General features: G+C 37.5%; 1 protein-coding gene across 4 annotated transcripts in view; it reads left to right on the top strand.

Annotated features, from left to right (window-relative positions):
• LOC139127976 (tyrosine-protein phosphatase non-receptor type 12-like) overlaps positions 1–23,258 on the top strand; it is a 338,072-nt gene that overhangs the window by 110,366 nt on the left and 204,448 nt on the right. For all 4 annotated transcript variants that reach the window (XM_070693830.1, XM_070693828.1, XM_070693829.1 and 1 more), the window contains one exon: positions 18,266–18,408. In XM_070693830.1, the coding sequence (XP_070549931.1) occupies positions 18,266–18,408 (143 nt within the window). The remainder of the gene's footprint in view (positions 1–18,265; positions 18,409–23,258) is intronic.

The raw sequence follows: 23,258 nt of genomic DNA, 5'->3' as shown, positions 1-23,258 counted from the left end.
TTGAATTTGGAGGACACATTTTCCAACAGTGTATAGGAATTCCCATGGGCACTAACTGTGCTCCCTTACTTGCCGACTTATTTCTGTTCTCATACGAGGCAGAATTTATCCAGAACCTTATCAAGCAGAAACAGGTCTCTGTAGCTCGTACTTTCAACCTTACATTTAGATACATAGATGATGTTATTTCATTGAATAACTCTGAATTCAGTAAATATCTCGCTATGATTTATCCTCCAGAATTGGAGATTAAAGAAACTACAGAAACGGCCTCTTCTGCTTCATATCTGGACATTTTACTTGAATTTGACTCTAATGGTCACCTTTCTACTAGGCTATATGACAAGAGAGATGATTTCAACTTTAGTATAATTAATTTTCCACACCTCATCAGTAATATTCCACTCTCACCTGCTTATGGGGTATACATTTCCCAGCTTATACGATATGCAAGAGCATGCAGTTCATATGGTGATTTTGTAGAGAGACATGGCCATCTCTCTTTCAAACTGTTAAATCAAGGTTACACCAGAGCAAGACTTGTCTCTACATTCAAACGCTTTTTTGGCAGGTATTGCAAGCTGGTAGATAAATACAATATCTCTCTTCGACAAATGATCACTGATGGCATCGGTGACATTGGGCCTTAGTTAGTGACCACTACCTATCTGACTTACAGATTGATATATGGCGGGTGCCACATGTGGGGCAGGATGCGCTTACTATTTTCGAAACACCTGACATCACTTCTTGGTCTTTTGGCCAGAGGTCCATATATCTTTCTTTCATGAATTTGACTTTGTTTGTACCGTCTATTTACTGTCTGTTCTGTGCTGTTTTGTGTCTATGTTTACAACTATTGTCTTACAAATTTTGACCTAGTGTTATTGGATTATGGATTGCTATGATTGCGATTATTTTTCAGACAGGGAAAAATTGAAACGCTTCTGCAACACTATTTGTGATTTGTAAACACAGGGGATTAATAGATTGAGTCTGCTTGCGTCCACATACACAAAATTAAGCCATTGGTTTGATGTTTAAGACGTCTTAATGCGCCCTCTCGAGTTCAAAAGGCGTGTATGGCCAAGCATTGTTTGACTTATAACAGTGATTCATATACTGTATCACTTCATACAATATTAGACAATTTTGGGACCAATCCTGACGGGTGTAGCATGCTAGCAGGGTACGCTTACCCATTCCGGACACCTGGTACCACCACTAACTATCAGTGGTTCAGGATGGTCCTACTTAAATTTGTAAATCTCAAATGTCCCATGGACCTGGTAATGTATTACCTTGAATGAAAATGATTATTGGACCAGTTTTATGTCATATTGTAACAAGATGGCTGAAATGGACGACATCGTACTGGCTGTAAAGAATGTGAAAGAGGCTCCCCACCTAACTATCCAAGATGTTTTTGTGTCGAGTTTGTGTTTTATTCGTTTCTAAAATGTGTTCCTACATTCTTATCCGATTGTTTGTGTTAATAAAAATGTTTGTTTCGCCTCGCCATAAGCTTTCCTCACACAAACAAAACATTACCGTCCACACTAATCCAAACTTCCCTCCAAATATCTGAGGCGAAACAAACATTTTTATTGACACAAACAATCGGATAAGAATGTAGGAACACATTTTTGAAACGAATCAAATACAAACTTAATGACTCAATCGAATATTTTTGTTCCCAATTAATAAATCATAGACAATCTCAATTCTCGGTTTATGGCAATTTTTGTCGACTGATAAAAGTCTTTTCATCTTCAACATTCCATTCTAATTTCACCTACGGTATATAATATCCTAACCTCCTGTGACTTTCCTTCTAAACGTTGATTTGCCTTGTGCACCAAAGAGATGCTGTATTTTATGCCAAACGATGAAAAAATATGTGAAGAAATAACCATGTATCAGTCAGTACGGCAGGCGAAACCCGGAAGGCCATACCGATTGGGGACAGAGCAGAGTAGATCGAAACGCAAACGGGGTGTTATTACAGGAAAGGCGGTGACTTATTTTAAAGCTGAATAAAATGCTGTCTCTGGTTGTGTAAGTCTGTTGATCGAAATATATATTTTGTTCCCAGTTGATTAATCATGGGGGATGGCAGTCTCGATCTCCCCTTTATGATTCGATATTTACTGACTCGTTCCCTCTCATTTTTGTCAATCAATGAAAGCATTTTCGTCTTCCATATGCAATATTACTTTGACCGATGTTACATCCTGACCTATACTGTCATTAGTTTTGACCAACGTACAAAGACATTGCCCATGCGTCCGGCTGATGAGATGTTTTGCAAAACAGTGAAGAAATGGGGGCCCGGGAGACATCGATGTCAGTATTTCCGGACTGTTTACATGTAGCTAATAGGGGATATCAAAGGAGATGAATCAGTTAGTTGAATAAAACATAACTTTTCGGACTTATTTTATGTCAATTTTGTCAATGTCGGACTTTCGATTCAAGAGAAACCAGAATCACCTACAGAGATGTCTGTATTAAACACGGACGCACAATTGGGAATAGTTTGTTATGCTACTGTCGGTCTCAGTCGTGGTGTCTCTCCCATAAAATTTCAAAGCTATAGGTCTACACTTGTCGTTTCAATTCAAAGGTAGCGGTACACCGATGACCAGATATTGTACCGTTCTTAAAACTAGTCTAAGCAATTTTACGACACTGCACTATTTGCCATCGTGTCTCCCCGTGAACGTCCTTGAACCTATGGACGTCACCATTGTTTTACTGCGCCCATTAGAGTGTAAACCCCTGTTCGTTACCAGCAGAATACTTTTTAAAGTTCTGTACATCAGTGTACACTGTGTGTATAAGCCCTAAACCTAGTTTAATTCAATTATGGAAAGGTATTAAAGAATAAAGGGTCGTTACAGTTGCTAAAATTGCGAGAAAAACGGCACTTTTTACTCAAATAGAATAGTCCTATTCACAAGCGCTATTGTTTTAAATCACGTCCATGGTGTGCAGTTGATTTTCATTCTTTCGTGCAATTTCATTCGCTTGAAGCAATTATCCTTTCATTTGACTGCTCTGTGGCTCTTCTGAATATGTGTTTTGGATAAAAAGAACTCTACAGTGAAAGACATAAACTTCGACGGTGATAGGTATACAATATCGGTTCGATGTGTGAAGATATACAGATTGCAAGTTATTTTAGAAGTTCTCAAAACCAGTAAAAATAATTCTGCGCGCCACTTATTGATGATAATTTCTTCTCGTGAACGTCCTTGAATCCGTGACCGCGACCATTGTGTTCGAAGTGTTCGATGGTGGATGATCGGTAGATTAATGAAGATATATGTTACTGAACTATCGTGTGATTGTTTAATAGCATGGTTAGGTAATAGACGGTGTAGTCTGTAGAGGCCATACAGCGAAATTCCACGGCCCAAGGGAGCGTACATCGCATGGTTTCTTACAACGAACGAGCCGTCAGTTTCCATAGCTACTACGTGAAATCCGGCCTCACCGATGTCCCGGGCCGATGTCCCTGTCCTGATTCGGAGAACAACTTTCAAGCTGCGTGTTGAGGTTCAGATGTCCGATTTTTTCATATTCAAAAGGCTTATTGATTTACAGAGAATGCCCGTCTTGTTTTTAGCTTTAACTTAGCACATGATGGCAATTGAAAATTCAAAGCCAAATAGCCAGTGGGAAAAAAATAGACGACTCGCTCTCACCAGCGGTCGAGGTCGCAATGAAAAAAAATCGAAGTCTCTGAAATCGGTATCATTGCTCCGCCATGTTTATTGTTTGTTGTACGGCCAGTTTAAAGTCACAGACTTTCTTCACGGTAAAATTCATATAATTGCCATACCGCGAAGTTCCCTGTGCATTTCAATATGTCTATTTGGAAGCAAAAGCGCCACGGACATTCGATCGATGGTGATGAACTTTCTCCAGGTCGTGACATGTCACCAGTTACGAACTTTACTGGTTTTCGATACGAAAGATGCAATATATTATCAGCGTTGTTCACGTTGAGTTTTGAGTTTGATATGGAATATAACAGGAAAACGCTAACGATTAGAGTGACGATAGAGACCATGCCCGATACGGAAAAATTGACATCAACTACTTGCAATGAGCAGTGACCTGAAACTTCAGACTGATATATAAATGTCGACAATATAAAACATTGAAATGTCGGAGAGAGAGAGGGAGAGAGGTTTACGCTGTCGCGAACTGATTATACTCTTTCGGATATGACTTCGGTGTAGACGATACACAGACATCGAAAATGTACACCTACTTTCCAGAAATTCGACTAATCTTATAGGCCTAATAAAGAGTGGAACAAATCCAAAAGTGTTGGTTGAAGTAAATCTTCAGATGTTGGTTTTCTAAAGTTAGATAATACTTACAGAAATATGGTCGTCATAGTCTTCTTTTAAAAACTATTATCTTCAACACCACGTTTCTTGTGATCGGTGATGTCATTTTTAGCTACTATAGACTATAGTCTATAGAAGCTATTGGGATGGGTATCCGTCCGGCGTCCGTCGTCAGTCTGTATGTATGTATGTATGTATGTATGTATGTCCGTTTGTGAGGCGTCCGTCCACTCAAATATCTTGAGAACCGCAGTACTTACTGATTTGATCTTTGTTGTGTAGATGAAAAATATGATTTTGAGAAACTGTTTTTTTTAATTTTTTAATATTGTTGAAAATAGGCAAATTAATGTCAAAAAAGGTGTTTTTGGTAAAAAATCTTCTTCTTCATAACCGCTGGTCAGACAGCTTTGTTATTTGGTATACAGATCCCTAGGGATAACCCAACTTAGATTTGTTCAAATTGTGATGAAATATGCAAATGTGTATTTTTAAGGAATTTTTTTGTCATTTTTGGTCAAAATTTGACTTACATTGTATGTAATTCTTGTACTGTATAAACCCTATCAATTCACCCAGAAAAAAATAATTAATATGATTTTAAATGATTAAATTAATTAGGAAATCATCAAAGCCAAAATAATTTTAGTGTGGAATTATCAGAACGTTCAACTTTTTTTACAGTTCATAGTGAAGTGCTTACCATCTTTAAGGATGAAAACATGTAAAGGCTACTTTCCTGAATCCCAACTTTGATATATTCTGAACCACCATTTATGTTATCTAAAAGAAATTGCTCATAATAGTTTGTCATGATAGGGTGGTCAAATAAATAGAGATAGAGAAAGTTCTAATTTCCATTTATGGTTGACTTGGTAAGGATAAAATAAGATTACTTTTTGACCGGAAAAATAGAGTGGTCAATTAAAAGAGTGGTCAAAGTGATAGGGTTTTTATGGTAAAGCTGGACTGTAAGATTCCTCATGTGCTATTTATAGCAATTATGCAATCTGTGTAAACAGTGCAATGAAAGTGTAACATGATTCCTTATAATGCTTTTGATGACCTTGAACTTCTTAAGTTACAAACATTTGTCTCTTCAGTGTGCTTTCTCTGAGTACGTACAGTCTCAACTTATTCAACAGAACTTACTTACAATGTTAATTTGAAAGTTAAAATGTGCTTGGTTAATAGGATGAAAATACAGATATAGATAACCAGCTGAAGATTCTTTATAACCTGACAGATATGCTGTTTTATTATGACGTAAATCTTGATTGAAGCAAGTCTTGTTTACTTTAATTAGAATGTAATTAACTCTCGTTTATTTGCTATTATAGACTAATATAGTCTGATGAAATATGCAAATCTGTATTTTTACGGAATTTCTTTCCATTTTTGGTCAGGCCATCCTGAAATGAGCTATCAAAGATATCCACCTTCTTCATCAATACATGTGTCACAAAAGGTTATTCTCTACATAACAGAGCAGAGCTCTGTCAGCTGTTGAGTCGCTTATTTTTTCAAAACCGCTGGTCAGACAGCTTTACTGTTTGGTTTACATGTCCCTAGGATGACCTTAGTGAGATAATTTCATACAGTCAGGAAATACTTAATTTTGTATCCATATCTATAGTAGCTTCAGGGACTTTGGCCCTATGTTTTATTAGCTACTATAGACTATAGTCTATAGAAGCTATTGGGATGGGTATCCGTCTGGCGTCCGTCGTCAGTCTGTATGTATGTATGTATGTATGTATGTATGTATGTCCGTTTGTGAGGCGTCCGTCCACTCAAATATCTTGAGAACCGCAGTACTTACTGATTTGATATTTGTTGTGTAGATGAAAAATATGATTTTGAGAAACTATTTTTTTTAATTTTTTGATATTGTTGAAAATAGGCAAATTAATGCCAAAAAAGGTGTTTTTGGTAAAAAATCTTCTCCTTCATAACCGCTGGTCAGACAGCTTTGTTATTTGGTATACAGGTCCTTAGGGATAACCCAATTTAGATTTGTTCATATTGTGATGAAATATGCAAATGTGTATTTTTAAGGAATTTTTTTGTCATTTTTGGTCAAAACTTACATTGTATGTAATTCTTGTACTGTATAAACCCTATCAATTCACCCAGAAAAAAATAATTAATATGATTTTAAATAATTGAATTAGGAAATCATCAAAGCCAAAATAATTTTAGTGTAGAATTATCAGAAAGTTCAACTTTTTTTGACAGTTCATAGTGAAATGCTTACCATCTTGGAGGATTAAAACATGTAAAGGCAACTTTCCTGAATCCCAACTTTGACATATTCTGAACCGTCATTTATTGTGCCGTGTATGTTGTCTAAAAGAAATTGCTCAAAATAGTCAATAGAGATAGAGATAGAGATAGAGAAAGTTCTAATTTCCATTTATGATTGACTTGGTAAGGATAAAATAAAATTACTTTTTGAGGAAAAAAATAGAGTGGTCAATTAAAAGAGTGGTCAAAGTGATAGGGTTTTTATGGTAAAGCTTGGCTGTAAGATTCCTCATGTGCTATTTATAGCAATTATGCAATCTGTGTAAACAGTGCAATGAAAGTTACATTATTCCTTATAATGCTTTTGATGACCTTGAACTTCTTAAGTTTCAAACATTTGTCTCTTCAGTGTGCTTTCTCTGAGTACGTACAGTCTCAACTTATTCAACAGAACTCACTTACAATCTGAATCACAGATATCCACCTTCTTCATTAATACATGTGTCACAAAAGGTTATTCTCTAGACTCTAAATAACACAGCAGAGCTCTGTCAACTGTTGAGTTGCTTGTTCTTTCAAAACCGCTGGTCAGACAGCTTTAATATTTGGTTTACAAGTCCCTAGGATGACCTAAGTGAGATAATTTCATTCAGTCAGGAAATACTTAATTTTGTATCCATGTCTATAGTAGCTTCAGGGACTTTGGCCCTATGTTTATTTTTACAAACTTTCAATGCATCAAACACTATAAGACTATCTCATCTGCCTGTCAAGGAGTTACAATATATTTCCAAGGGCTGGCACACGATGTCAACTTATGTGTCGTCCGTCGAGCGGCCGGTGGCAGTGTCACAGATTGTTCCGTCTGTAATCGCGGCCACTTTGATTTTGATGTGACACCAACGTGCGTTTGAGGTTTTTTTGTTACGAAATTTGTCGACCTCACAAAATTTCACAGTCCATGCTTTGAAGCAGTCTCAACATGGCAAACATGTCTCGCTTAAATTTCATCCTCGTCGTTCCAAATAAATTCGACCACTAATTATTTCGGCAGTTTTAATTTCCTATTAATTCGACGTTTTTTCAAATCGTAATGAATTTTTTCTGGTCGAATTGATAGGGTTTTTGGTAGCAAGCTTATCTCTTCGTTGGACCAGTATACCGCGAGATGTAGTACTGTGTTCGGCAGCCATGGCGAAAGTGAATATTGTATATTGGTTGTTGTTTGTTTTATGTTACAAATACCTGTTGCGTGAGGGCGTTTGAAACGCTTCTGAAGCGGCTCAGTCTGTCCACACAGCGATTTGCGGATAGAGTTAATCCCTACAACGGCTCTGGTCGGGCCGACTAAACCGTCTCAAATCTGAAACGCTTCAGAACCACTTCGGAGTGTCCACACATAACTTTCTGTGTCAGTATTGGCCCAGAACCGTTTCAGAGACGTTTCAATGGCCTGTGTATGAACGGCATATAATACATTAAAGGTGCACTGTTGACCTACAGAGTCCAAACTTTTTATCATTGTATTGTAGATAGGTGTACACTCCAAATACTAAGTACAAGTGTGGTGAGTGTAATAACAAGCAAATGTTTTTTAGTCAATGGTTCATATCAAGGTTGTTGATACTTAGAATCCACACTTGAACTTATGCTGGAGCGGTAACCAACCAGTTCAAATAACTTTCATTTATGTCAAAACAATTTGACTTTTTGCCAAATTTCACATTTATGGCAATTAATAAACAGTAAGGAGGTACAAAGGACGTCGGTGCCCCCGGGCCCCATGTTAATATATATAATCATCAACCACTGAGAAATAAAATAATAATAAAATTGATTAATTAAATAACATTTATGGGCCGGTTGACCAAAATGACACACTTTATTGAGACAAGGAAGAAATTTCAATGTTACAAGCATTTATGACCCATGATGTACTGTGTTATGCAATGGATCTTTTGAAAATGCGTATCAAAATATGGGTGTTAATTGTCAAAAAAGCTAAAAAGGAATTTTTCATTTGCCTTTGTCTCTCATGAAATCATTCATCATTTCTATCAGCTTAATATCATTCATTGAGTACCAGAAGTGCTTGTTGAAAATTTGCGGGCTCAACATTACATAATTTAAGCTTACTAATATTTTTTGAACCAAATTCGTAAATTTACTAACAATTTTGAAAGGCCAGGGAGAGCACAGTTAGTATGCAGATTCCTTTAGGTATTCTAAATTATGTGTGCACAAATTTGGGTGAAATTTGCATAATTGTATTTTTAGGGTATTTTTTCCAATTTTTAATCAAAATATCTTGTTCTCTGAAATTGCTTGTCTGATCGCTCTAAAAGTTAATATTCATGTTTCTCAGGATGACTTCAGTCAAGTTTGTACAAATACATGTTGATGGCGCTGTTGATCGGCTGTCCCTTTTATCTGCTCTCGGGTTTTCAGCGATTTTTAATATTTTTAGCTCACATTTGGTTATACCAATTTGAGTTTATCGTATAAGCTGAAGTCGATGGCGTCTGTATGTATGTGTGTGTGTATGTATATATGTATGTATGTACGTACGTACAGTATGTCCGTCAACATCAAAAACACGCAAACCGCTGCACATTCCAGCTTGGTATTAGGTGTGTGGATGCATCCTGGGCTATACATTGGATTTTGTTCAAATGAAATCTGCACTGCCAAAATTATGCAAATGAGCTTACAAAATATGAAAATGGTCAAGAACTAATATCTCAAGAACCGCTGTTTTGATTGCTTTGAAAATTTGTGTGCAAGTACCTTAGGTGAACCTTATACAGTTTTATGAATATTGTGAAGGTATCCTTAATTTTTGTATTTTTACTGAATTTTTTGGTGATTTTTCTCATTTTCAGTAAAAATTGTTCTTCTCTGAAACCGCCAGCCCAATCGCTCTCAAATTTAGGTTAGATCTTTGCGAGGGTGTTACTCTTCTAATTTGTTGAAATTATGACAAAATTGGGAAAATTACTATTTTGGAGCAATTTTGTCATTTTTGGTCAAAAAATCTTAAACAGTATTTTCTTTTTAAAACCCCTGGACAGACAGCTTTTATATTTGGTACACAGACATACAGAGATGACAATAGTTAGATATGTGGAAATTGTCCTGAAATATACAAATTTGTATTTTTAAGACAATACTGTCATTTTTGGTCAAGAAAACTTGTTCTCAAAATTACTTGTTTGATAGCTTTGTAATTTGGTATAAAGTCCCGAGGGATGTTTATTAGATAAATTTTCTGCTCAAAGTGTTGGAAAACCCCCAAATTTGTATATTTTAGGTAATTTTCTCAGTTTGTGACCTTAAATGACCTACACCAACCCAGGATATGTTGTGAGACAGTTTTGAATGCTGTGAACATAATTTTGTCATATTTGGTATCAATTTGTAGGAACATTTGATCCAGAAAACAAAGCTGAGGTGAATTTTTTCATTGCGGACCAATTTTTGCAACTTTTCTTTGTAAGACATACAAGAACTGATGAGAAATTTGGATCCAAGATAATTCCAGATGTTGTAATCACCGCCCACAGTGGAAGGCATTTCACCATCTGTAACTAAATTAAGTGCTGTTTACATTAGAATGATAACACTCATGGCATTAACTTAAAACTCCCCAAGGTTGTAAATACATTTCCTGTCATCTGGCATTATGTAATACCAAGAGATGGAACATTTGATATTCAGGAGGGGGTAGGGTCTAGAAGATTGATGAGGAAGCATTACTTTTTTACCAGATCCCTTGTACATTTTTTTACCTACTCCCACTTTTTCTTTTTATCAAACCTTCTCTGTATATTTTTTGTTGTTGACATTTGCTTATGTATTCAGGATCTGCTTGTCCCATTGCTATAGAAGTTGATATGCATGTTCCTAAAGATGACCTCCAGTACCTAAGTTGGAGACCTTATTTGCTCTTGTCATTCTTGTTTTTCCTGGTTTAAATATTTCTCGAATGGACCAATTCAAACCGAATGTGAGCACACTGTCCTTGACAGTATTTTTTCATTGTGGTTTTACGCTAATTTGTTTCATCCTGTGGTTTTAAGTATCCTGTTACCGTTCTGTCCAGAAGAAGACTTATTTCATCGTTTCCAGAGACTGTAAATTGAGATTTCTTACACCAGTTGCGACGCAGTTTCCCGGTTCAACATGGCAGCGAGCCGAGCTACACTATTACGTCATAGTCTTTGTTCATCACTATATGCAATACTTTCTTACGTCCTTTCAAACCCCGGGGGCGAAAAGCTGGACTGAAACATCCGAAACCAGTACACAATATTCCTACCATCATAACGACTGAGCGAGCCCAAAGATGCCCGAAGAAAACTTTTCGACCAAGTGCACTTTTCCAGGTAGATTGTCATGATCGTGCATATGGTGAGCCCAAAGCTATTCAAAGTCTCATTACACATCGTACTATTCAACCAGCTGTGGAGAGACGAATTCCAGTCCTATTGAAAATCCCAAAGTTGTCGACTTGTTTGCAAAAATTATGACTCAATGCTGCCGTTCGGAATGCTCGTTCAGTAACTGGAAAAATCGGTGCCATTGCAACAACCCTGATTAAGGATGATTTGGACATTTTTGTTCTCACCGAAACATGGCTCAAGAATCAAGCTGACCCTGCAATCGCTGAATTTAACTCGGCCATAAGCGAATATTCTATTCACCACCAGTGTCGCTCTAAACGTAGAGGAGGTGGCGTCGCTGTAATTGCCCATTCTAATCTATGTGTTACAGAGAAACGAGCCAGTTCATACCAATCTTTTGAGTGTTTGGACATCATGTTTAAATCATCTAGCAAGTCTTTACGTGTTATTACCATCTACCGCCCACCGAAATCGCAGAAGAATAATTCTACCGTCAACGAGTTTCTTGTTGAATTTTCCACTCTACTTGAGTCCGCTGTACCGTCGCCCGGCCATCTTGTCATCGCTGGCGATTTTTACATTCACCTTGATGAACTGAACTCACCCGACACTGTCAAGTTTATGAACCTGTTGCACTCGATGGGGTTACATCAACATATTCTCACACCAACACATAACAAGGACCACGTTCTAGATCTCCTAATTACATATTCGACAGATGAGCTTGTTCACTCGGTGGATGTATCAAACTTTATGAATTCTGATCATAGTCTCATACGGTTTGATCTGAATCTTCGATGCCCTGCTCCCAAAAAAGTGAGTATTTCGCGCCGCGATTTCCGAACTGTTAACATTGACGTCTTTCAAGATGAAATCTCTACCAAGTTGTCCACCTACCCACTAGATTTTGACGTTGAAGCCATATCTACATTTTATTGCGACACTGTTACGGAGATGTTAGACACTGTAGCGCCCATTAAGAAGAAATTGGTGACTGAAATTCACTCCAAAAAGAAAATGCTGTTTCTTGCGTCTTCATTACATGTGTCTTATCGTGTACGTTGTATGTGGCTGTGTATGCGTATGTTTAGGTACATAGACGGTGATTTTAGTGATAAGTCAGTACGCTTTGTTAGTTGTGGTCCGTAGGGATCAAAATCGCCCAGGCCGCAATTTGAATTTGAGTAATCAATGATTGGCAGCATACATTAACATTTAGAACAGAGGTCAAATGGACATTCTGGACCCACGCTTTGTGAAAATATGCGTTCTCTGTATTAAATAACAGTGTTTTTCAACGTTTTTTCGATATAAAGGCAGTTGCTATACATTCACAGGTGTCATGTATGAGATTGGACGGAAATTAACGCCGTTCACCACGTCCGTCGAATTTCTGGAAATCTCGGAGCAAATCGAGTGCGTCTTACCCGTAGCGTGGCTTTTTCACATCTGCATAGTCTTACCATAATCCCCCTTTTGTTGGGGACTTTGGCGTTTAAATGAGGAACAAATAAAATTTTTGCGGGACATGTACGGTAATGTATTTCAATAAAATAACACAGTACGGTGTCATAGTGTGTCGTCATGACCTGGTACTACCCCGGTATACTTGGTGTTCAATTGGCAAATCAGTATATAAAGGCCACTGCTGTTGTGCCACCTTGTGCCTATGTGAAACTTTCAGTACCCCCTGGTATGTGCATAAACTGCAGGGCTCCCCTAATTGATCAAAATAATTAGCCAACTCATTAGCCACTTTGAGCAACTTTAGACAGTTTATGATCTCAAGTGTGGCAACAGCTTTCTCAGCATTCCCAGAGTTCCTACCATAATTTTACAATCAAGATGTTTTGTATATTGTTCACGATAGTTTTTACATTAAAGAAATATTTGTTCAGGTTTTATTGCATTAATTATCTGTGTACTTTTTGACATTTAAGGGATACAAATAATTTTTATTTCTGGTGGTAAACTTTTACCACCAGAAATAAAATTAGGTGGCAATTTTAAAAATCTGGTAGTAATGTGAAGTGTAAATTTACTACATATACAGAATATTTCTGCAGCATTCAGTCAGTGTTCACAGTATGACAGCTTATCATAAGCTACAAGCTCCTCATGTGGCAAATTTATGCAGTCTTTGAGTCATGACCAAATTTTTTGAGTAACATAAATAAAACTTCTATGCAGAAGAAAGCATTTAGTTGCATAGTGGCAGGGTAGGTACAATTATTGTGGTGTTTAAACCCCGGTGCGGGGTATAAAAGACCCCTAACTCATCGAAAATTCATAATGGCGCTTGAGTGACAACTGGCAACAGCAAGGTAGACCACTCCGAGAAAATCAGCCGAAGCGATTCTGAAACAAACATTATTGGCATACCATAAACATATTACTGTTTCGTAAACACGTAGGCCATACAGGCATCTGCAAAGTTTCACAAAGCATTTTAAAATTACAACGATTAGGGGAAAAATTGCTTTCGTCACAAAGGAAATGACCCCTAGGGAACAGTCGTTCCATGATTCAAACAATTGTCTATCATTCTCAGTGACGCGCAGAGGTGTAAACTGATCAAACATTTGTTGTGCATACGAGAACAATTACGATGTAAACAAACCATGTGTATGCTTAGAGTTACATGTATATTGGCGTGCACACAGGATGAAAACTTCGTGGTTGTCATAAACTATTTTACTAACAACGTTTATGATGCAATGACATCGTGAAAGTGTGACTTAGCAAGAGATGAGTCAGTCCCGGTACGATGTATTCTTGCGAAAAGTGCGTAAGCTTATACTGTATTACACAAAACTGTAGGCAGAGTCCATAGTTTGCATTGACAATGACATCGAAAACAACTAAACATCAAAGCATGGCAGTAGCCTCCATGATCAATTTAATTACAGTCAGTCAAAGAGAGCCACTTTTTTTGAACAGCCCCCCTCAAATCTACTGCCGAAAGTACCGGTACGCTTCAGTCGCTTTTGATATAAATGCTAGCCCTGAAAACGGCCGTGTGGTTTGTACATGTACACTTGTTCTCATACATGGCAATGACATGTCATGTTAGGAGGGTTGGTAAGGTTTTGACATACTGGTTGCCCCAGTAACGTTTGGACTTCTGTTATGAGAATTAAACAAAGCTTGTAAGACATGACCCCAAAACTTCAGTAAATCAACGCAGCAAAAACTTTAGTCGATCAACTCAGCAAGCTCCTGTTTGATGAAATTGATATTTTTTCATTCTTTATTTTTTCTTTCGCATATTGCGAAGGCTGTACCTATAGTCCGAGCGTGATTTGAGAGCAAACAGATTACGCAGAAAATGTAAACGATAGCAACCGTTACCAACAGACTCATTATGCAGAGCCATGCCCCCAAACGCCCACCCAAACTTGGCATTAATCCGGATCCTGGTCCATTTCGTGCAGGGCTTTAAGGCCCTGGTGTTGTGTCTAGTTGTGATCAAGCAGGCTCAATAGCATCTTAAGCATTAAGTATTTTTCTTGAGACAAAAAGGGTTGGGCCAAACCCAAATCCTGTAAAACAAGACACAATAATATATGTTCATTTAATTTCCTACTGTCTGAACCATTGTTTTAATGATTATGATAACATTTTAGCCCAGAAATATTTTTATGTGATATTTTGATATCATCAAGAAATGTCTGGTGATGATCACTTCTACATCATTAAATTGGTGGAATCTGCAAAAATAATAAAATCATTCAGAATCGCATCATTTCTTATATAAGTTATAGCACTTTGAAATAATCCAAATGGATAATTTTAATAATTCTCCTACTTTGGATTGTTGCTTTGATGTTAAGTGACCGTGCAAAATTGCAGTTCTCAAATGTGATGATTTGAAATTGGATATGCTTAGGGGCCGTCGATCATAAAAGCTGGCGCATAAGAAAGGTAACTCTTTCGTTTTACTTGGAAATCTCCTTCCTCCCCCCTCAAAACGAAATTTGCAAAATCAATTTCGTATTATGATGCCGTTTCTGACAAACCCACACACGCCTCTCTGATCTGCATGCCCATGAAAAAATACCGGAAGTGCACATTAATTAATAAACCTCCACTTTGCGCGTCATTTTTGTATGTCATTTTCCATGCATCTTGGGCTTCCCTCAAAACTTTTGCCTTTGCTCTCCCTTGACCATGGTTGTACCAGTATGCATCAACAAATCGTTTATAGTCACCTGGATGTTTTGAGAAGATCTGGCAACTTGTACTTGGAACTTGAGTTCCAAAACAGGGTAGTTTGTCCCCACAGTTGTACATTTTTTTCTTTGAACTCATAGCTATGCTTTGAAGCATGGTTTCGCTCTCACATGTGTGTGACGTATGCTCAAAATGTTGGTTGACTGCAGCGCGTACTGCACGTGTCACTGCACTGCACAGCTCTATACAGAAAAGTGTATCAATTTCAATTCAAAAATAAAATTGCGAGTGTTTCTATTGTAATTCATGTTTGAACTCTTTTTAACTCCACAATCCTGCAGTAAATTCAGCTCTGCATTTTCCCGCAAGCGCAAGTGGTCATGGTTCAGAAAACAATAGACGAAAATCCTTATGTGATTTTGATGCACACAAAACGAAATGAGCTTTTACCCCTCGCCCCCAATGAAAGAATTACGTTTGTCGTGTGTAAGCTTTTATTATTGATGGCCCCTTACTGACGTTACTGTTGACAATTTCCCTTTGCCTTGACTCTTAATAAAATTTAATTTAAAACTGACAGTCAAGCTGAATGCCATTTAAATTGGAAGGCACCAACCTTTTAACATATGGTTGTACCTATTGGACCACCATAGGTGGTTTCTTTTGAACCATAATTGTGTACTTGAGGGGTCTTCATGCATGACATCACATGATGAGATAATCTAGATTGTGACCTTTCAGAAAACCTCAGTTTTTCTCCTTTTCCCTTGTATTATGACTCTGTTTGTGAAAGTTTCCTTCGATATAATGGGTTTTATATCAAACTGAGTAGTTGCAGGTCAAATTTTGATTCAACCAAAGTAGGTAAAACTTTTGACAGATTCAAGGACGAACTGGACTCTCACTGTCAGTGTCACCACGGTCCCTCCACAAAACAGTCAAGAAGCGCTTTTGTTCAAAGGTGCTAATCATCTACACAGTTGCAACAGTCCGCGTTGTGGTGGACGCAGGAAGCGAATGACGTCATAGGCATGTTAGCGTCTTGCTTCAGCGGCGTCTTGTGATACGGTCCCACTCCGGTATCCAGTCAGTCAATGTACTTTATTTATTTTCATCTTTCTGCACTATTTCACATGTATTTGAAGACTTTCGTGTCTACGTGAGAAGATGAGCAAAACAGTTTCTTAAAGATCTAGGTCACTATCGAGAAATCTTGGATAGTATTTTATGGCTGAGTTCAGCCATGACGTGATCTTGACCGACGCCATGCATTTCGGAAACACTGTGAATTTTATTCTTCCGTTTGTTTTTTCGCCTTTCATCAAAAAAGTAAGTCATGCACCTCCTAACAAGGCAAAGACTTCGAAAAAATAGGGAATTGTGTTGTGTTCTTATTTTGAAAACTAATTCGACAAGAAAACTAGTCGTTTTTGCCGCGTTTATTTTTTAAACTGAAAACAAAATGGAATTGCTTGGGATCAACGAGTCTTATCTGCATTACATAGGAAAATCCTGAAATGTCCTCCTTAACTCCCTTTTGATATCGATTTAACATGATAATTCCTCAGTTCCAAACTTTGAGAGTTCGATTTGAAATTTTAATCGTTTTAAACAAAATTCAATACACAAAATCAGGGAACACTTACGATGACCTTGTTTTTGCAAAGTGCTCCCATCGGCCGTGCGTCGACACATTGCGAGTTGGCGTTATGGTAATGGTGCACTATTTTTTCCAGCTTTTTTCTCTCCTTTATCGATCGTTCAGAGGTGTCAAGTGCATCCCTATCGATCGCTCAGTCTTCTCAAAAGTAGCCAATCATGTTCATTACAGAATCTGTTCTTTCTTATAGATGCATGTTACTGCCGAACCCAATGTTTTGATTTTGTCGACCTTTCAAATCTAGAAACCCTACAAGTGTAGTGATGTTTTGATGACACAACCTCCCCATGCCTGGGCGCCCAACTCTCTGTCATTGATTTTCATCTTCCAAAATGAAGTTCAAATCAACATGAGAGTCGTCAAAATTGATGAAATCGTCTCCAAACTTGTACATAACGTCACTCACGTGATCACTCGACGTGATCTCTCTCAGAAGACGGTAGATGTAAATAAACTTTGACCTTTCAGACGCATGCGCAGACAATAATCAGAATGCATTCTGGGAGAATTTCTGCTTACGATAATTTTATGCACGTAACTGTTAACACCTTCCACCACGCGCGTGATAATCAGGGATTATCCCCATCAGTAAAATCAACAGAGAGCCCAATCGAAACCCGGACTATAACAAAAGAAAGTAGTGGCGCTTCTTGACTGTTTTGTGGAGGGACTGTGATGAAACCAATATCATGGCCATGAATGAAAAGAGACAATGGCAAATGTTTTGAAGTAGGACTGTTTTTCTTTATATGTAACATGGGAAGGAGGGTCACAGAATCATAAAGGTACTGGAATATTGTACAATGCTGTCATGGGAACTTGAATGTCCCATTGTTTTAACATATTTTAGTAGTTTATTTGATCTGAAAGTAAGTGTACCAACTGTAACAACCCATTATATTCTCTTAACCGTTCTGTCAAAATAGGGCAGGGGCTTACACGGATGTACAGGAATTTTAAAAATCATCTGAGATCAGTGGAGGGGCTTAAACATGAGCAGGGGCTTGTACACGGATGAGTACTGTTACTAATATCAGCAGATTGGGCATAGTTGGCTTGCACAATTCATCTCCCGGTAACTAACCTGTGCGAGAACTGCATGCTATATTGTCTTACGGAAGTCAGATGGAGCTTCCAATATCTGGTGGACCAATCACAGTGCACGTTACACATGTTACATAAACAGAGATATCCAAGATGGCGCTGGCCAAATGCAATGTGACAGTGTGTTGGCAAAAAATGAATATATTCTGAGTCTGACATGTTGTAGTTGTGAAAACTATTCAAATTAATTACAAAAGTGGACACTTTACATCACATTCCTTGTTGATGTTGTCATTCAGACATTGTGATGAAATTTATAAAATATATCTACTTTTAGATTCTTATTTGCTATGAAAATTTTACTTTAAATACAGGAAGAGCGAAAAATCCATCAGTATCATTACAACGCATGGCCTGATCATGGAATACCCACATCACCATTGCCAATCATCAAAATGATGGCTGATGTACGTCAACTTCAACCTCATGATGATAAACCAATTGTACTGCATTGTAGGTAAGTATTCCAACTTCAAAGTAATAAAGAATGATGAATTAAGAACCTTGGTACAGTATGGAGCATACCAACTAAATAATTGTCAATCATTCCCGATTTTATTTTAATTGTTTGTTGATTAAAAACTTGCAGTTTCTCCTCTTTATGTAGGACACAGCCAAATGCACCTACATCTCTATAGGGATAGTCATCTGTATTAAATGTCATGATAAATGTAGCAACATGGCGTTTTTAGCTTCCAGTTGCCATGTGTAAATACAGCAAATGAAGGCATATGGGTATTAGCTCTTCAGGGTCTGTCCTCTAGCTGTGTCTACCTGTCTGTGTGTCTGTATGTATGTATGTATGAAGATGTGTATGTATATTTGTATGTTTGACCGTCCATCCACAGAATCTTCTCAAAAACCAAGCGCACTTGGTGTGTGAAGTATACATACCTGGAACAGTGTGGAGATGCTGAAGTTGATTTTTAACATAATGACAGAAGGTCATCATGTTATTGTGATGGGTTGAGTTGGTGTCCGACAGTGAAAATTTTCCGTAAACGACAAAAAGTAAAAAACCACTGAATAGACTGTTGATATTTATTACAGATATTCAGATTGTGTTCAACGTTCCGATTCCTAAAAATGGAGTTAAACGGTGTAGCAGTTAGATAGTTTTGGGAAATTGCTAACCCCCCTCTTTAACTAATTGATTTTTAGGGGTCTTTCATATATGTAGTTTTGGAATGTACACCAATCCAGCATTGTGGACTGTTTTATGAGTTGTGGAACAGAAACATGGTTTTGATGAATGTTAGAAATATGCAGGATGGCTGATTCGAAGTATCAGAGATTTCCATGTTCTTTTGGGCAACAAAAGCGATAAAAAAAAACATTTCATATTTTAGATTCTCACATTTGAGACGACCCTAGGCATTTGTAAAGTAAACATCCTTGAGTCAATATACAGACTTTGACATTCACATTCCAGAGACAATGGAGTTGCAAGTTTTAGGTTAGTTATCAAGCTAGCACCAGCATCTGTCCTGAGCATCTGTCGGTGTGTTCTCACAGGAAATTACAGGGAACAAAAAATTATTTGAGAAGTTTCTCTCCTTTAAAGGGACATTAGCTGAAACTTTTGAATAATTTTTCACTACTCTGTTTCAATGTATCAACTACAGAATTTTACTATAATCTGATCATCATGACCAATGCCCGGCATCTTGCTTGCCAACACAGCCTGTATATGTAAAATGACCATTGTTATTGTTGATAAATGTATTCTAGTCCGGACCTAAATACAAAATGTAAACAATAACAATGCAGATTATACTCATATAGGGTATATTTATGAGCTTAATATTAGGAATTTCTCCATGGTTCAGGGATTCAAACCAGAAACTACAGATGATACACAAGAACAAACAAAATTTTAAAAATGATCAAAGTTACAGCTAATGGATCTTCAAATAGAAGCTATATTACAATTTAAACCTGTCATGGATGGATTGCTCTCAAATGATCTGAAACACAGTTATTGCCGATTAGCAACAAATCTATAGCAAGATTTATGTAAAGTTCATGAACTTACACAAGGTATTAGACAAAAAGATGACCATGACTTTGCTGCCCTACTAGATCATCTTGCCCCCTTAAAGTGGCTAATATTTATAGACCTTTTTGTAATAAGGGTGGCAGGCAAGATTGGCTTTACGTTTCCAACACCATGGTATTGACCAATTCCTGTGGTGGCCTTCTACTATCCTTTTAGCAGTAATTTAGTTCATTCCTATCTTAGCTTTAATTACAGCTTTCAACATTTATTTCATTCAGATTTCCTTAGCTTAGTGTATAATTTTGTAATCTTAATTACTGTCAACTTAGCTTTACTACACTTATTCTAACCTCATTATTCTTACACTACTGTTATACCTTATAACCATTAACTTTTTCAAGAGATGCATACATGATTGTCACTCAACAAACCACTGATTTACAATATGTCTTCTGCTTTTTTCTCCATATTCATAAATGTGTCCCTTTTCTCATAAAAATGGGCTCAAAATCGCAATGTGAAAAATAGTCTTTCTAGCTATATGTTGCACATTGACTTCGTGGTCTGTCTAATTCACAGTGAGTGGGGTTGTTGATAAATGCTGATAAGACTAGGCGGTCATTATGTCCAAGCACCATTGGCGGTATTTTTACACAGTCCATCACTTTTCAAAGATATTTCATAATTTTAGCAGCAATACAAAGCATTACCAAGATTTTAAGTAGTGTACATACCGTATTCCTCCGATTCTAAAACCCCCTTTTCAGAACCAAAGGTGACGGAAAACATGTGGGGGGGTTGTATAAACGGATGTCACCGCGAAATCGAACGTCGTAGTTAACTTATGCTAATTGATGCAATGTTATGCAAATTTTATGCCAATGTTTTTTTATTCACATGAGCGCTGCAGACAACTTTGTGATATCAACTCATGGCCATGCTGCGTCGATATTGACAGTCGAATCTGTACGGTATAAATTAATGGAGATCGACAAGTTTTGAAATTTAGCGTATTTGCCATACCCTCTTTTGCTAAAAAATACGATAGCAATAAATCTTCGTATTTCCTGTATAGATAATCACCACGATACTTCGTTGCAACAAGTACGCTCCAGCAGTAGCTAGCTCCCCATAGCAATGCATAGCATGGCCGCAAAGGTCAGACAAGGAGTAAAGGGAAAGTCCCTAAAGTTCCGCTGGCTGTGATTGGTCAATTCACGCAATAGGTCAAAGGTGTCAGTGCATGAGGTCAGGGTAAAATTCTGTTCAGCACATGCATACAGTGTGGTGCACGGTGTCTGTCCGATGCTTTCTATTTACGATTTTCAATTAGCGTACTCCTTACAATAAACGATCAATTACACGTTGTGAGTTTTATTATTTTGCTCCTACGGTAGTTTCAAAAAGTCTAACCGTATCTCGAAACGAAATGTGATCTTACGAAAAGGCAGGCGCTAGGCTCGAACTGATACTGTTGAAGCATCGGCCGGCTGGCCGAGACGAAAGATTGCTACGCCAATATGCTTACAATTTGATGAATTGAATTTTTGGCAATAAAACTTTGAAGTTTTTTTTTTATTTGTATCTATGAACGAAATGTCTCTCGATGTGGAATTCAGTCATCTATGATCATCTGTTCGGAATGGTACGAACATGCACGTATTTGTTCTAACTGTAAGTGTATAGGGCCGTTTATGAAGTTGGGTATTTTTCCCTCGCAAGACTTCGAAAGCATGCATAATCTTGAAAATCTGTTACACTATCGCCTACTCATTGCTGGGACTAGTTCAGGAAAAGGACACACACAAGCAAGAAATGCTGTTCAAACAATAATAACATGAAAAAAAAATGTACAAAATTGATAAAACATAAAGAAAGAAATTCAAAGTATTTTCAGTTCATGCGCAGAAGAAACGTCGGATGTCGCGTTTGTCGATACAATTGCCCTCTTCATCGAAGTCAAATCCATCGAAGTCTATATCGTCATCTTCCCCCTCGTCATCAAACACGAGTCCCAGGGCTTCATTTGATAAGTCGTCATCGAGTACCGGAATCTCCTCGGAAATCATGTTGTCTCCAGTTCCGTTGAGCGCATTCGTGATACCCGTGGAAAGGAACGATTTTTTCACCATGTAAAATGATCGAATCGTACTCGATCGACATGTTCAAAAACCCGACTATCATAATGTTCATGTTATGGTAGCCAAATGGCATCGAAATATTCGATTTGTACTCGATCAAGATGTTCAAAAATCTGCTTATTTTGACGTTAGCAAAATGACAGTGACGAAAAGACGGCATTGTACTAGATCGAGACGCTCAAAAATCCAACTCTTTTAATGTTCATTTACGTAGCGAAATCCAAGTGGAATTGTATCGCCAGGAACGATAGAACCGTTCCCGATTGACATGTTCCAACACTAAACAATAGTGTGCTTGTTTTGAGGTTTGATACTCAAGTTCTCTTTGGCACTTGTTTGTGACTTTGATTTAGGTGTCGCGGATATCCATGTCTCATTACATGACAATGGCGCTATTGTTCCAGTCAGAATTTGGGTGTACCCCCCTGGGGGGCATTATAAATGAATTAACGACCAATTACGAATCGGTAAAATAATCCTGCGGGCGTTATAAACGGGCGGGGTTTTAGAATCGGAGGAATACGGTATTCTACGTTCTTGCTATTTTTTACATCTTTAAGCACTGCCAGATAAAGTGTTTCACAGCCAATATTTTCTTCGCGCAATGGACAGGCTCTTAAGTTTCACATGTCATTTCTATTGCAATACGCTTGTTTATGGAGCATAATGAAAAACAGCATGTTACAATGTTCAGGCATGACATTTGCCTTGATGTGTTGCTATAGAGCAGACAAACCCAATATTTTGTGTAAAGCTTTACTGTATTTGTCTGATTATAACAAGCATTGCCAGAAAGATGAAATGGGCATAAGTGTAAGAGGGGTCTTAGAATTGAGCAATCCCATGTTTTCCCAAAGACTTCTAATCTATTCACATCCGGTCAACATAACTCCAGACTTCCACACTTTTTTGTCAAAATGTAAGAAACCATACACAGTGAGATTTGATTAACTATTCTCACTGAACTCACAAAAATTGAATGTACATGATTTCATACAAGCATATGTACATTTTTACAAAGATGGAAATACAATGACTTCACCTGACTGACATGCTATTTTTACAGCTGCTCAAAATTCAACTGCTTAAAAAATCGCTTGCTAACCAAATGATGATGTGGTGAAATTAAGGTGTGAAAATATTTCTGAAGATCTGAGAAAATTCAAG

Source organism: Ptychodera flava, unplaced genomic scaffold (assembly GCF_041260155.1).
Source record: "Ptychodera flava strain L36383 unplaced genomic scaffold, AS_Pfla_20210202 Scaffold_40__1_contigs__length_1388640_pilon, whole genome shotgun sequence".
NCBI lineage: Eukaryota > Metazoa > Hemichordata > Enteropneusta > Ptychoderidae > Ptychodera > Ptychodera flava.
The sequence above is the reverse complement of the archived record's forward strand: the minus strand, read 5'-3'. Positions and strand labels throughout refer to the sequence as shown.